At 35.6% G+C, this 12,511-nt stretch overlaps 2 protein-coding genes across 4 annotated transcripts; both read right to left on the reverse strand.

The window, feature by feature from the left end:
- Positions 1 to 3,526: 3,526 nt before the first annotated feature.
- Positions 3,527 to 10,035, reverse strand: LOC110420786 (myosin). Of its 2 annotated transcripts, XM_021434156.2 has the most exons (17): positions 9,389 to 10,035; positions 8,906 to 9,075; positions 8,452 to 8,524; positions 8,301 to 8,342; positions 8,137 to 8,199; positions 7,730 to 7,779; positions 7,602 to 7,629; positions 7,235 to 7,309; positions 6,978 to 7,088; positions 6,834 to 6,894; positions 6,436 to 6,552; positions 6,168 to 6,289; positions 6,018 to 6,087; positions 5,755 to 5,796; positions 5,052 to 5,092; positions 4,396 to 4,522; positions 3,527 to 4,193 (listed from the first exon to the last, which is right to left on the reverse strand). In XM_021434156.2, the coding sequence occupies exons 1-17, from the start codon at positions 9,785 to 9,787 to the stop codon at positions 4,081 to 4,083; spliced, it is 1,704 nt and encodes a 567-aa protein (XP_021289831.1). In that variant the 5' UTR covers positions 9,788 to 10,035; the 3' UTR covers positions 3,527 to 4,080. The 2 variants fall into 2 exon arrangements, with proteins under 2 accessions (XP_021289831.1, XP_089640191.1); XM_089784065.1 differs by lacking the exon at positions 9,389 to 10,035 and having other exon boundaries at positions 8,452 to 8,556; positions 8,906 to 9,043.
- A 259-nt stretch (positions 10,036 to 10,294) lies between these two features.
- Positions 10,295 to 12,118, reverse strand: LOC110421289 (protein NETWORKED 3C-like). 2 transcript variants are annotated; one of them, XM_021434855.2, is made up of 2 exons: positions 11,916 to 12,118; positions 10,295 to 11,264 (listed from the first exon to the last, which is right to left on the reverse strand). In XM_021434855.2, the coding sequence occupies exons 1-2, from the start codon at positions 12,016 to 12,018 to the stop codon at positions 10,516 to 10,518; spliced, it is 852 nt and encodes a 283-aa protein (XP_021290530.1). In that variant the 5' UTR covers positions 12,019 to 12,118; the 3' UTR covers positions 10,295 to 10,515. The 2 variants fall into 2 exon arrangements, with proteins under 2 accessions (XP_021290530.1, XP_021290538.1); XM_021434863.1 differs by lacking the exon at positions 11,916 to 12,118 and adding an exon at positions 11,425 to 11,554.
- Between the last annotated feature and the right edge of the window lie 393 nt (positions 12,119 to 12,511).

A 12,511-nucleotide genomic window follows, 5' to 3' on the forward strand; every position in this document is an offset into this window, starting at 1 on the left:
TAAAAGAAAAATAAAATGTTTTAATCCCATCATTGAAATTGTGGTTTTAAAGCAAACAAGTAGATGTGTGTGAAACACATATATTAACAGAATCCAAGTAAAGAGTACCATATAAATTTATTACTTTTAATAACTAAACAGTAGCTTAGCTCTATACAATTCACTAATTGTTTTTAAGCTTGAGCAGTTAATATATTTTATTTAGTATCTATGTGATGTTGGATTATGTATACCCTAGTATGTTGGATTATGTATGTACTAAATTAATAGACTGAAAGCTTAACAAAGGTTCACCATTCTCTATTCAAAAAAATATTTAAATGATTTTCATAACTTAAGAAATTTGGCTACTGTGCTTTCTAAAATTCTTTTAGATTATATTATTTAACTAATATTATATAATAAATATTGTTGAATGAAAATATTTTTAAAATTTTAATGAGAATGAAAATCATGAATGGATATTACATGGGATGGATTGATATGAGTACAAAAATTATTTATTTATAAATCTTATGAGGAATATGGTATGATGAAGGAATTGATTAGTAAAGATCGCAACGAGAGGAAATCTATAAATAATTTTTTTTCTACAAAAGTAAGTTGAATGTGTTGATAGATATAATTACAATTAGTGAGTAAATAAGGTTTTTTTAATAAATTTAAAAAATTAAATTAAATTAGAAAAAGGTTTAAATGAAATATGAGTTATGAACTTGAAATATTTCGTTGAAAAATTTTCATTAAAAATCTGTCGAAAAAAATCAAATTAAATTTTCGTCAGAATTTTGTTGAAAATTTTCAATAAAAAATTTTAACAAAATTTTTTTTATAAAAAGAAATCAATTTTCTTGAAGTGTTTGATGACATGAACTTGAACTCATAGTTGTAAATAGATCTATAAAGATCCATGCATACTCTTCTTTTAAGATTTTCTACATATTTGGTATAAATAGGTAAAGATTGTTACTTAAACAGTTATTGGAATTATTTAGTAACAAAATTCAAAATACTAGAAATAGAAGAAGCGTTAATATTTTTAGAAACTAGACATTTGAATTGTTTGTGCAATAATTTTTTTTTATTTTATAAAATTTTCGTGAAAGGTTCTCGGTTTTTATCATTAATAATACTAATAATAATAATTTTAGTTATTAAATTAAAAATTAATATTGGGTATCATTGAAACTATCAGTAGATTGCAGAAAAAAAAAAAGGATCTCTTTCACTGAACTAGTACGTGAGCTTGTTCGTGTCTCCACGTACTTTGTTGCTCACGTTTCAAAAATACCAGTTCTTTTTGTGTAGTATATGAAAGCCTATAGGCTATACCAGCTCTTGTATAGTAAAGGTTCTTCCTTGCAGCAGATGGAAAAGGAGATGAATAGCTTTTTAAGCAAAGAGAAAGACGCAAAAAGCGCTGGTGGTCGGCCCACATGGACAGTTTGCTCGGAAAATGTGCAGGCAAATTGATGAGAGTGGAGCATGAAGCTAGCTAGCTCAAGCTTCGTGGAGTCTTGAACTGGAAGCAAAGTTTTTCGTCACTTTTGCTAGTGTTTTCTTCACCTGTTTTTGCCCCTTGCACTATACATACTGACGTGTATGGAGAGGAAAAGCTAGTTAACTTTCTAAACTATGGTAGTGCACGGACTTGTTCTGCCATTCAAAATTAAGGCCATTTCCAAACACTCAAGCTTAGCTAGTGATCCAAACTCTAATTGTTGTGGTTTTTTGCTACAAACTCTTTGCATGCAGGAGATCATGCAAATATGTCAACACAATCCCAAACATAGCTTTTAACTTGTTCCAAAGTTACACAAAATGGGTTTTGAATTATTTATATATATATATATATATATAAAATGAAAATTTGCTAGGGCCCCAAGCATTTGGACTGTATATCAAATTCCTGCTTCAGTTATCCAACGCCTGCATATTCTAAACAATTTTTGAATTGACCAAAAAATTTTAGTGAAAAAAAAAGGTCAAAGAAGCTTCTCGGTTATATTTCCTTTACAAACATTATAAAAACAAATTGTCCACTTGAAACAATGGCAGACAGTCAATGCAGGTGGTAAGGAATGGAATCCAATTCAACCAGCTAAAAGTTTGAAACGCAATGCTAGACAATGTGAACTATAAGACTTTGGAATCAATCCCATTAGATGAGTTAGGAATAAATTTAGGTAACTATTGTCTGGGGTGATGATGGGGTCGAGAGGTGAATGATTTCCACTCGAGCATGTTGGAGAAAAAGCGTCCTCATCATGCCAAAAGCATGGCATGCCAATGTGACTACATTTTCATTCACCTGGCTCATCCAATGAAATCTATAGAGAGACAAAAGAAGACAGAGCATCACTTAACCTTCTCTCTCAACTCTCAACACCCTCCCGCCCTTTTGTCTCAGTAATGGCCCCACCTCAACTAACCAATTCCATACAAACTTTTACAACTGGAAAAACCAAGATATTCTAAACTGTATTTAGAAGATCAGTTGCACTCAAAACATAATCCCACCTATAAATGATAATCATTCCATTGCCATAATTATGAAAGGAAACAAAAAGGAAAAGGGATAATTTTCTAGATGATTCTATCCACATCCCTTACGATAAAGAAATGGACAAAAAGATAATAAAAAACATGGAAACAAGTTAGAAAATGTGTATTGGCCTCTACCCTCTTGGTCTTGGGTTTAATATTGTAAAGGCCGGACAAAGGGCGGGCCCCATTTTCATAAACAGAAAGTGTGAAACTGTTAGATACAAGGGTAGGGAAGGGAAGGGAAGGGATTGGATTAGGTCAAAAATTCGCCTTTAGAATTCTAAGCATCTTTCTCTTCTTTCCCCATGCGCACCATTTCACTTAAGTGGAATGCTTCTTCTTTTTTTATCCCTTCTTTGCGCGCACTATTAAATTGGAGTGCACATGAGAATCACTGAATCAGGCAGCGCCTGTGGTCTGTGGGGCACCCATTCCCTAGACTATGCCTTCTGTGTTTTCTTTTTTTTTTTGGTGCTTTCTGGTTGGGGTGCAGAGTTACATTTTAGTTGGGAATTGGTAGGGGCTGAAAGCATACATAGGGTACAGTGCGCGCTGAGTGCCATACGTGCTCAGCGTGGAAGAGACTTTGTGGTTGGTGGATTTTGAGAGAGAGAGAGGAGAGGGCCTTGAAATAAGGAAAGGCTAGGCCTAGGCCCAGGCTAGCCATATGGTTTCTTATTTTGCAACGGTACATTAGAGAGATGACAAAATTTTATTCCCTTCTGGTATGGTTATGGACTTGTGATTGTACCAAAGTCGGTATCTCGTTTACATGACAGACTCCTTCCAGAATAATTACGGCAGAGGCAACGGAGCATGTTTAGCTGCCTTTCTTTTACTATTTACTACTATTTACATGCTATTAAATCAAATATTGTCATTTCATTAATAAATAAATGTAAAAGATTGCAATTTGGAAGAATAAATACTCGCAATTTTAATTATATTTTTATTTTTCAAAATTGTTTATCTTCACACATTTATGGAATAATACTCTTGATTAAATAATAATAAGAAGAAGAAAATATAATATTACATTGACAACATACTAAATATAAACTCGAAAGTATCGGTGCGACAAGCATCAAACCATGTTTGATAAATCCACCAAACCCAGAGAGTTAAAAGACCTTGCCACTGCCAACGCAATGGCAACCACTTATATTCTGGTCCATGCACCTACATCAAATGATTTTCTTCTTATTTTTTGCAGCAGAATGTCAAATACTTTTGGGTACACCAACTCCGCTAGTAATGGCAACTGTCGCACATTGGCAGCCACGTCCAACTACCACAAAAGACACTCTTGGATGACAAAATTGAATCTCCCGTTTTCAAGGGCGATCAAACACACATGCTACAGTGGAATTCTAGCTTTTCACTAATTTTATATGGTGAAGCAATTCCAGAATTCTCATATCAAGCATGGCTGTGCTCATTAGGAGGAAAACTCAGCATAAAAACAAATACAATTATAAAGAATAAAATACACAGCTAGTTTACCACTGCCTCCCTCAAGAACTCTTTCAACTACTATTTAGCAAATTTCTTTGAAGTGGAATTGTCCTGATCAATTTCTTTGCGAGATGCTTCCCACAGTCGATGTTCAATTCCCAATTTCCGAAGCTCCATCAGTCCTTCCTCAACTAAACAAGTAGAAACATGAAATTAAGTGTTTACTTGCATGAAGCTTGGGCTCACTCATAACATATGCAAGTAAACAAGCAACATGCTTTAAATTCATATTTTTGTTAAACCAACAAGGAAACAAAAGGTTTAGAGGGTGAGAAATACTGCAACAACACTTCCATGTGAAGAAATTAATTCTTACTGTAAACTTAAAATTACCATCAACAGCATCATGTGAACTTGGTGAATGCCCACTACGGCTGTTCCAAAATTTAAGTCGCTCTTTGGCTGTATCCTCCTCTATGCCATGGGCTTTGGCTCTTCTCCAAAAATATGTAAGCCATGCCTACACAATATGTTGTATACATGGTCAGGAACATAATACTGTTATATACCTATTTCTCTGCATCAAGCAAGACATACAAAAAACTAAAGGACAAATATTACTGTACAATATACTGCAGTTACCGCATAACCAAGAATTATTTAACTGGGAGACTAATTCATTCAGAGAACAATTTAGAATCCAATATTAAGCTTGGCAGTATGCCAACAGGTCTAGCTAAAAGAAGGCCAAGGCCTGTCTTTGTAGGTTGGTAAGGAAAACAATAGAGACAAGAATATGGAAATTGCAAAATTACATAGCAGATTCAATTCATTTTGCCACCAAGTATGAAGTCTGATTTCAGCACACTAACAGGACATGTTATTTCTTGATATTTATAATCAGAGACAGAAGTTAATAACCAGTTGGGTTAGAATAAGTTAGTGCCACTCAGCAGCCCAACATAATCTTTAACAGGATTAATTACAGAATGAAATGCTAGCAAGCACTTGAGATAAAAATACAGATAACAAAGAGAGAACAGGCTGACCTCTTTGAAGAGAACATCCTCAGACTCCTCTGGACTTAATTCTGCAAGAAAGCATACATTCCCGTGACTACGAGTAATTCATAATTCTATTAAATATCAAAGTCCAAGACATAGAAAGCTGGTTACATCAAGATGATATGAAACAATGATAAAACCGAGAGAGATGTTCACATTCCTCCTTTCTATCAATGGTTCTAAGTACAGCTCTCTCTCTCCCTCCCGTTAAGGGCACCCTAAACTGCATGGGTTTAAGCTTTGTTAAATCATAACTCTTTCAAATGCTGGTAATCAGAATTTGTCTCCCAAGACAGACAAAACCATAAAAAGCTGTTCAATCCACTTCCCATGGGAAAAAATGGATAAATAAATACTCAATATTGGCCAGGATATTTGCAGCACAAAGGAATATAGCATTAGATTGACCAAGGATATAACTTCACCATGGGAGAGAAAGACAACGTTTGCATGAGCAGGTAGGACCTACAAGAGCTCACCTACTATTTGAAGCAAATCAACCGAACAAGACTATATCTATTATTTGGAATCATCTTCAATTGTTTTCATTTTCTGGGCAGCACAGGTTCTTAACAACATCTTTTATTCAGTGCCATAGTTATTTTCCATCATTTTGGCATACAAACAAAGAGAGAAAAAAAAAAACAGAACAGAACAGCAAATAAATAAATAAATAAATATGACTTACCAAATGCCTCCATAAACTTTGGATCACGTGGTGATTTGATATCTGAAAAACGGGATGGTAAAAGTTCAATCAGATCAGTTGAGACAGCTTTAGAGATGGTCATCAGTGGCTAAAACATGCATTGTATTACCAAAAATCAATAAAATCAGCTTGTGTTGGAAAAACAGAAACCATAAGATCAAAGAAATCTAACAATAAGACAAGCCATCAGAAGATTAAGCAAACATGTTACAAGTGTAACATACTTGTAACATAGAGCATACCTGACAATGAGAGTCTAACAGAATTTGCTCTTCTCTGTTGTGCCAATGCATGCACAATAGCCTCTTCAACCTTCAAAACACAACCAAAAATTTATTAAAGCAGTGGAATGAACATAGCACCAACATTTTTTTTTCTTGAAGAGGAGGCACCTTCAAGGATGCAAGCTCCTTCAAACCCATTTCAACTGAAAGCATACTCTCAATATTTCCTTCTCCAGTCAGGTCATTTAAGTCCTCAACAAGTTTGCTTCTCTTTTCATTCTCATCATCACCTGCTCGACATTGTGTATAGTCCCAAAACATGATAAATCTGTATGATATGGATATGCAAAAGATGCTGCTATGTAAATCTAGTTAACAAGAAGTACATCTTTCTAGCCAAGATGAATATTGGCTATTAACCACAAAGCATACTAGCCTTTTAGTGAAAACTCCTCTTTAGCTTTTTGTCCAGCAGAAACAACCACCTCAAAAGGAAGAGGTGCTAATGATGACCAATATTCGTACTTTGACAATGCAATATCTGCACAGATACCTATAAAGCACAAGAGATAATATGTGAAATACTATAGCCTCAGCGATGCAAAAACTTTATAGTATCTACCTTTAGAATATATTACCACACTCTCAACCTTTCAAAAGTTTGACATGGGGAAGGATGGTGTAAATAAAAAAGATTCATAGTAGTTCATCCATGCCCTTCAAAATAACAGCCCCACTTTTCAACAAGATAAGTCAAAAGAACAAAAATTGGAAAGCGAATGGTGCATTTCACTCAACATTATAAATGTTAAACATAAGATATCCAGTAGTTACCATATCTTGCAGCTAAGCCCCAGTAGCGAGCAAGCCAACACCTCTTAAGGACAACTTCTTCCTGAAATTCAGTTACATTAAGGGATTGATCTTCTCATGACAAATGATAGAGTGCTTGCATCTTGCAACAATATAATCACATACCATCTCTTTTTGAGTCAGTATCATTCTTTGAGTCATTGAACGAAGGGCTTTTACTTCAGATTCAGCTCCATGAAGCTGCCTTACAACGGCTGTAACCTCATCTTTAGCATTCTAATTCAAGCAAAATAAATATATACATAAAGCATAACGGAATACTGCATAGTAACAGAAAAGATTATTTCATTAATTTAGACAGATAAAAGATTATGATATAGGATTATACTGTACACCCAAGGGCTACTTATTGATATACATACCTCAACTTCAGATCTAAGAGACAAAATCTCCATGTCTACAACATCTTTAGTTTGCTTTGCATCCTTAAGGGCAGCCTGTTAAGAGAAAAGAAAAGGAAATGAAATGATTCCTTTGTTTTGCTTTTCTTGAAGCTAAAATTGAAGAAAAAATTATGGAATCTCCTATTATCAGATGAAAACTGTCAAGTTTATCACAATAGTTGAGCCTCAAAATTAAACTCATTTTGCAGTCTAATAACAAGGCTGAGTTTGCCTAGCTCAAATCAACTTTAAACAAGAGGCAAAAAAAAATTAAATAGAGCTGTTAAGCCTAGAATTAATTATTTACTATATTGCAAACAGAGTAGATTTCCCAATTTCCAATTACCTCTCTTTGACGCAATGCAGCCTCTTTTCTGCAGATGGTAACACAAGATGTCACAAAAAAGTAAATCAATAAATCTAAAATGGGGATGGAAAAAGGTATGCCTTAAGATTCTTAGAACTACAACCCACCTGCTTAACAGTTTGGCTTCCAAAGATACACCTTCTCCAAGAGCAGCAACCTAAAAACTCAGAAATGACAGCAAAGTCAAATCACATTTAATATAATGATGGTTACTAAAAAGCATAAAAAATAAATACAAATATATAATAAGTCAACAATAAATGCAAAGCTTTAAAACGTATAACCCAATCCAATATTATCAATAAATAATAAACCACTAGGAGAGTCAAGAAGTTACTTATGCAAGCAATGGAAAATGTTACAAAGAACCTTTGAAGTAAACACACACACACAAAAAGGAAAGTACGAAAAAACCCCAAAAAGAGCCTGAAAAATCCTATTGGTTCCTGAAGAACCACAAAGAGAGATTCCTCACACCAATTGCATTTTAGTATCAGAAAAAACAATCAATTACCTGTTTCTCAAGCTCTCTAACTCTAGCCTCCACATCTTTGCATTGTTCTTCCTCAAGTCTGAGCTGCACGGTACATTTAACAATCATTAAACTGCAATCAGATGATAGAAGGTCCCATGATAGCTACCTATAAAATTGACAGAGAAAGAACAAGAATTGCACACCTTGTCAAGGACATTCTCGTTTTCTTCTTGCAGCATATCAAGCTGCATAATGAACAATTATCAGTTGTGGAGATTGCACGTTAAAAATTCATTTACTTCTTTTGAATAACAGAACACTAATGTGTATGCAAATTAGGCATGATTAGCATACTTCATCACGGAGTGCAGAAGCCTCACGCTGATCTCCAGTATCTTTTGAGTTAAACCCAATGTCGGATGCGAATCTGCATTCATGGATGTTTACACTGTTCATTTGCTACATCAATAACCCAAAAGAACCTGCCTCAAGAACTAGTAATTTATATACAAACTTACACACGTAAGAAAATGTCCTAGCTGTCTTAATGGGTAGGAAAAAAAAAGGTGTTGCTTTCAAAGCAGGAATTTAATATTAAAGCTTAACCAGGAATCAAAGATAAAATAGTTCAAGATTCACATTTTCAGATTTTGAAATTCTATATATGCAAGCAAAAAGACCATGAAAATGACACAAGTAAAAATTATAAAATTACACAACGTACAAGTTGGTATTTTAGATTTTGATTGATCATCCAGAAAATGCTATCGTAGGAGAAGAAAACTCATTTAATTACGGTATTTTGTACCTTTTCTCGGGTTGCTGGTTTTTTGGAGGCTCCGAAGGTAGAGATACAGCAGTTCTCAGTGATGTTTTACTGGGTGGCGGTACAGGTGGTGCCGCACGAAGAGAAATTGGTGACCTTCCAGCTGATGTTGATCGAACCGTCGGTGCTTCCTCTAAGAAGTTACACGCTAACTAGTTTCAAAGTATCAGATATTCCAGTTAGACTTCCTTATACAGTACCAAATTACACATAAATCGTACACATAAAGCATTCCTAAAATGAGCAATAATCCGCGCTATTATCCCGCGTTTATTAACATTTAATATAATTTCTTAACCGCCTAATTTTTCAATCAAAAACCAAATCCAAACTTAGAAGAAATTACGTAACAACAGAATTTAAGACACGAAGGTCAAATCCGATCTCATCACAAACAAAAAGCAAACCACTAAAGTCACCATAACAAAAAAAAGAAAGTAAAGTTCAGCAATAGAGTAAATTTACCGCAGGTGAAGGAGATCTGCCGATCCTCGTAGAGTTCATAGCAGCTTTATTACCAGCACCACCAGTGGTTGCTGTGGCGTTAACGTTCCTAGACAAAGCAAGAGGAGGAGGAGCACTATAACGGAACCCTAGATCGTCGCCGTCATTTTCGTCGTCGTCGTCGTCGGTGGTCTGCGAAGCCATGACCTGAGCCAGCCGCTGAGCCGCGGCTTTCGCGGCGAAGTTCTGCGTCCGCTTGATACTGGAAATGCCTGTGGCGGAGGAAGAACGTGCGTGTTGGGGTTGGTGACGTGCCGGCGACAATGTGGGTGAGTCAATAGCAGCGCCGGTGCTCCCCGTTCCCGAGTCGCTACTCCATCGGCGCGTGTAGACCGGGCTCTCGGTTCGCCTCCGGTCCATGAAACTGAAGTAACTAAATCTTGAGTTAATTTAATTCTTTTTAGTTACAAGATAGAAAGCGAAATGCGGAAGCCTAGATCTTCGTGAAGGAGAGTAAGACACAAGATAAATATGTTCTGAGAGCTAGTCGGCGAATTTTTTGTTTTGTTTTTTTCTTTTTAATATCTCTGTTCGGTCGTGAGATTGTGAACTGTGAGGACCGTGGAACGGAACGGGGAATTATTTTTGGAATTGAAGTTATTTTCATAAAAGTTTGTTAATTTTTTTTTTTAAAGCCAATCTCATGTATTCACAATTTTAATATGCATGTGAAATATATATATATTTTTATTTTTGTTTTCAACACATGTCATGATTTCATTGGATTGTTAAAAATATCCAACTATAATTGACGTTTGGGTATTCCATCATTTTGTGGGGCAAACATAAGAAAATAATGGAGCATATGGTCTTGTAGGATGTGGTTGAGTTTTTGCATGTTTTTGTTATTGTGAGAGGGGCACATGGTTAATGCGGAAAAGAAACATAATAATATTGCACTGCGCCTTACAAACTTTCACCCTCTTCCTATCGTAGCACACAAAAATCAAACATAAAAAAAAACAAGCAAAATTCTGCCTCTTAACAGAAGTCAGACATTAACAACCAGAGAACAGAAATGCAGAAGAAATTAACGACTGGGTACGTTACGTATATGGTTTTTAAATCCAGCAGAAACCAGCCTTATTTCATTTCATAAACCTTCCAAGGAATAGTCTCTTCAGTCTTGAAAATTGAGATTGATTTTTCTTGGGAAGTTTATGGGTTACCAGGGAGCTCTTGCTCTTCACGCCCCTGACTGCATGCTCCTGCACCATATTCATCTTGGAACTAAGATCTCTAATGGTTTCTCTCTTCTCATCATTTCTCTTTATTAACTCAGCCTGGTGACTTAAATTATCCTCTACAAGTTCCGACACCTTGAGCCTTAGCTCATTCCATAGTTTCTCATTCTCTAACATGGCCGCTCGAGAATCATCGCTTGTATTACGCTGGAATCCACTGCCATCGATATTCTTTTTCTCTTGGCTTCCATCATCTGGTTTCATCTTTGTGTTTTTGCATGAGTCAGCTGGTATATACTCATCATCGGATTCGGTCTCGTGATCAGGATCTTCAGCAGCACTGGATTTGGAATGGAAATTAGACTGTCCACTCAATTCCTTACCTTCAAGACGTTCAACATAGTTTTGTAGCCCATGGACTTGGTTAACGGAGCTTGTCAAAGACAATAGTGATCTTGGATGAGAATCTCGTTTGACTTCTGATCTCAGCTGGTCATACTTGTCAGCTAACGAGCGGTAGGATTTGTGCAAGTCTTCAACCATATGGATGAGCTCAGGTCTCTTTTCGTAGTACATTTCAGCCCTCTTAGCTAATGAGTCTCCATCATCTTGCACGATAATGCTAAGAATTGCATTTATCTTCCTATCCAAATCTGCATAAAATTCACAAACATTACAATACGTAACTAATAAGGTTAAGCGTTAAGAACAATGCAATGCCATGCCATGAATGAAATTATTCTAGGTTAATATAAAAGTATACAAGACTTGAAAACAGAAAGTGTGACCACACGGTGAAATTTCAGGTATTACCCTTTGATGCAGTGACATTAATGGATTCCATTGAAGCGCCACTCACAACTGTGTACACCCGAGGCACAAATAAAAGCAAGAAAAAACTATGGAAAAAAGTGGTAAAGAACCCCACAAAATTGAAGAGAAATTGATTCCCAATGCGTATCACAAAAGCAAATTTATATTTTATTTTGCCTTGAAGGAATATTATTGAGCTTGTGTCTCCTTGAAGCAAATGCAATATCTATGACCGTCAGACTCGTTAACAGCAATGGGCCCGAGACGAACTGTTTCCTATTAATTTTGTGAATGAAGTTCCCGCTTAACAAAGAAACTCCAGTTTAGTATATCAATCCAAAGACATCTAACTACATCAAAGGATTGATTCAGATGCATAACACAAGATCAACACCCTAATTTCGGAAAGAAAGAAACAAACAAAAGGAAGGGGAAAAGGGTCAGGAAGCCAGATGAATATTGGAGTGCTCTGGATGGCGACTCGAGAGTACCTGAAAGACAAGTTTGAAGCCATTGAGATTGCGGACGGAGAACTTGGCTGTCCACCCAAGAAGAGAGGGCACCAGCCTGGTCTTCTCTCTGTTCTTTATCCATACACAGCAAATTAAATGATCCGCCGGAATAGGCTTGCGAAATCAAAGGAATAGGAATAGGAATAGTAGGGATGAGAACCCTTTTAATAGTTTTTGTTGGAGTACTACTTAAGGACGAACTCTATTTCGACTCAGAGTCTCCATTATCTAGTCTGTTACTAATTTATTACCAAATTTTTTTCAAATACTATAAGACCAACTGATAAAACGTTGCCTAACGGGAAAAATTAATTAGTTCCCATTTACTTTTTTCACGAAATGTATTTTATTGAAGCTGAGTTGCCAATGTGTACCTATTGTAACCCAAATTTGAATCGATTCAATCAATAAGATGAAATTATTATTAAAAATATAATTTTGATATGTTAAATAAAATCAATATTTAATAATAATATGTATTTGACTCAATGATATGATAATAAAATAAATAGTTAAATTGGTTCAATACCCTTTCGGTTCGATCTAACTCGGTTCAGCTGGACTGTCGATAAGCT

Source organism: Theobroma umbraticum, unplaced genomic scaffold (genome assembly GCF_002168275.2).
Source record: "Theobroma umbraticum cultivar Fairchild unplaced genomic scaffold, ASM216827v3 scaffold_30.0, whole genome shotgun sequence".
NCBI lineage: Eukaryota > Viridiplantae > Streptophyta > Magnoliopsida > Malvales > Malvaceae > Theobroma > Theobroma umbraticum.

What these genes read in the sequence shown, in the direction of transcription:
- LOC110420786 (XM_021434156.2), bottom strand. Translation starts at nt 9,787, where the DNA reads ATGGACCGGAGGCGAACCGAGAGCCCGGTCTACACGCGCCGATGGAGT. An exon ending in AACCAGCAACCCGAGAAAAG is followed by an intron (nt 8,525 to 8,905) that starts GTACAAAATACC and finishes CCATGAATGCAG; the next exon opens with ATTCGCATCCGACATTGGGT. An exon ending in TGTTAGACTCTCATTGTCAG is followed by an intron (nt 5,797 to 6,017) that starts GTATGCTCTATG and finishes CCCGTTTTTCAG; the next exon opens with ATATCAAATCACCACGTGAT.
- LOC110421289 (XM_021434855.2), bottom strand. Translation starts at nt 12,018, where the DNA reads ATGGATAAAGAACAGAGAGAAGACCAGGCTGGTGCCCTCTCTTCTTGG. An exon ending in GCTTCAAACTTGTCTTTCAG is followed by an intron (nt 11,265 to 11,915) that starts GTACTCTCGAGT and finishes AATTTTATGCAG; the next exon opens with ATTTGGATAGGAAGATAAAT.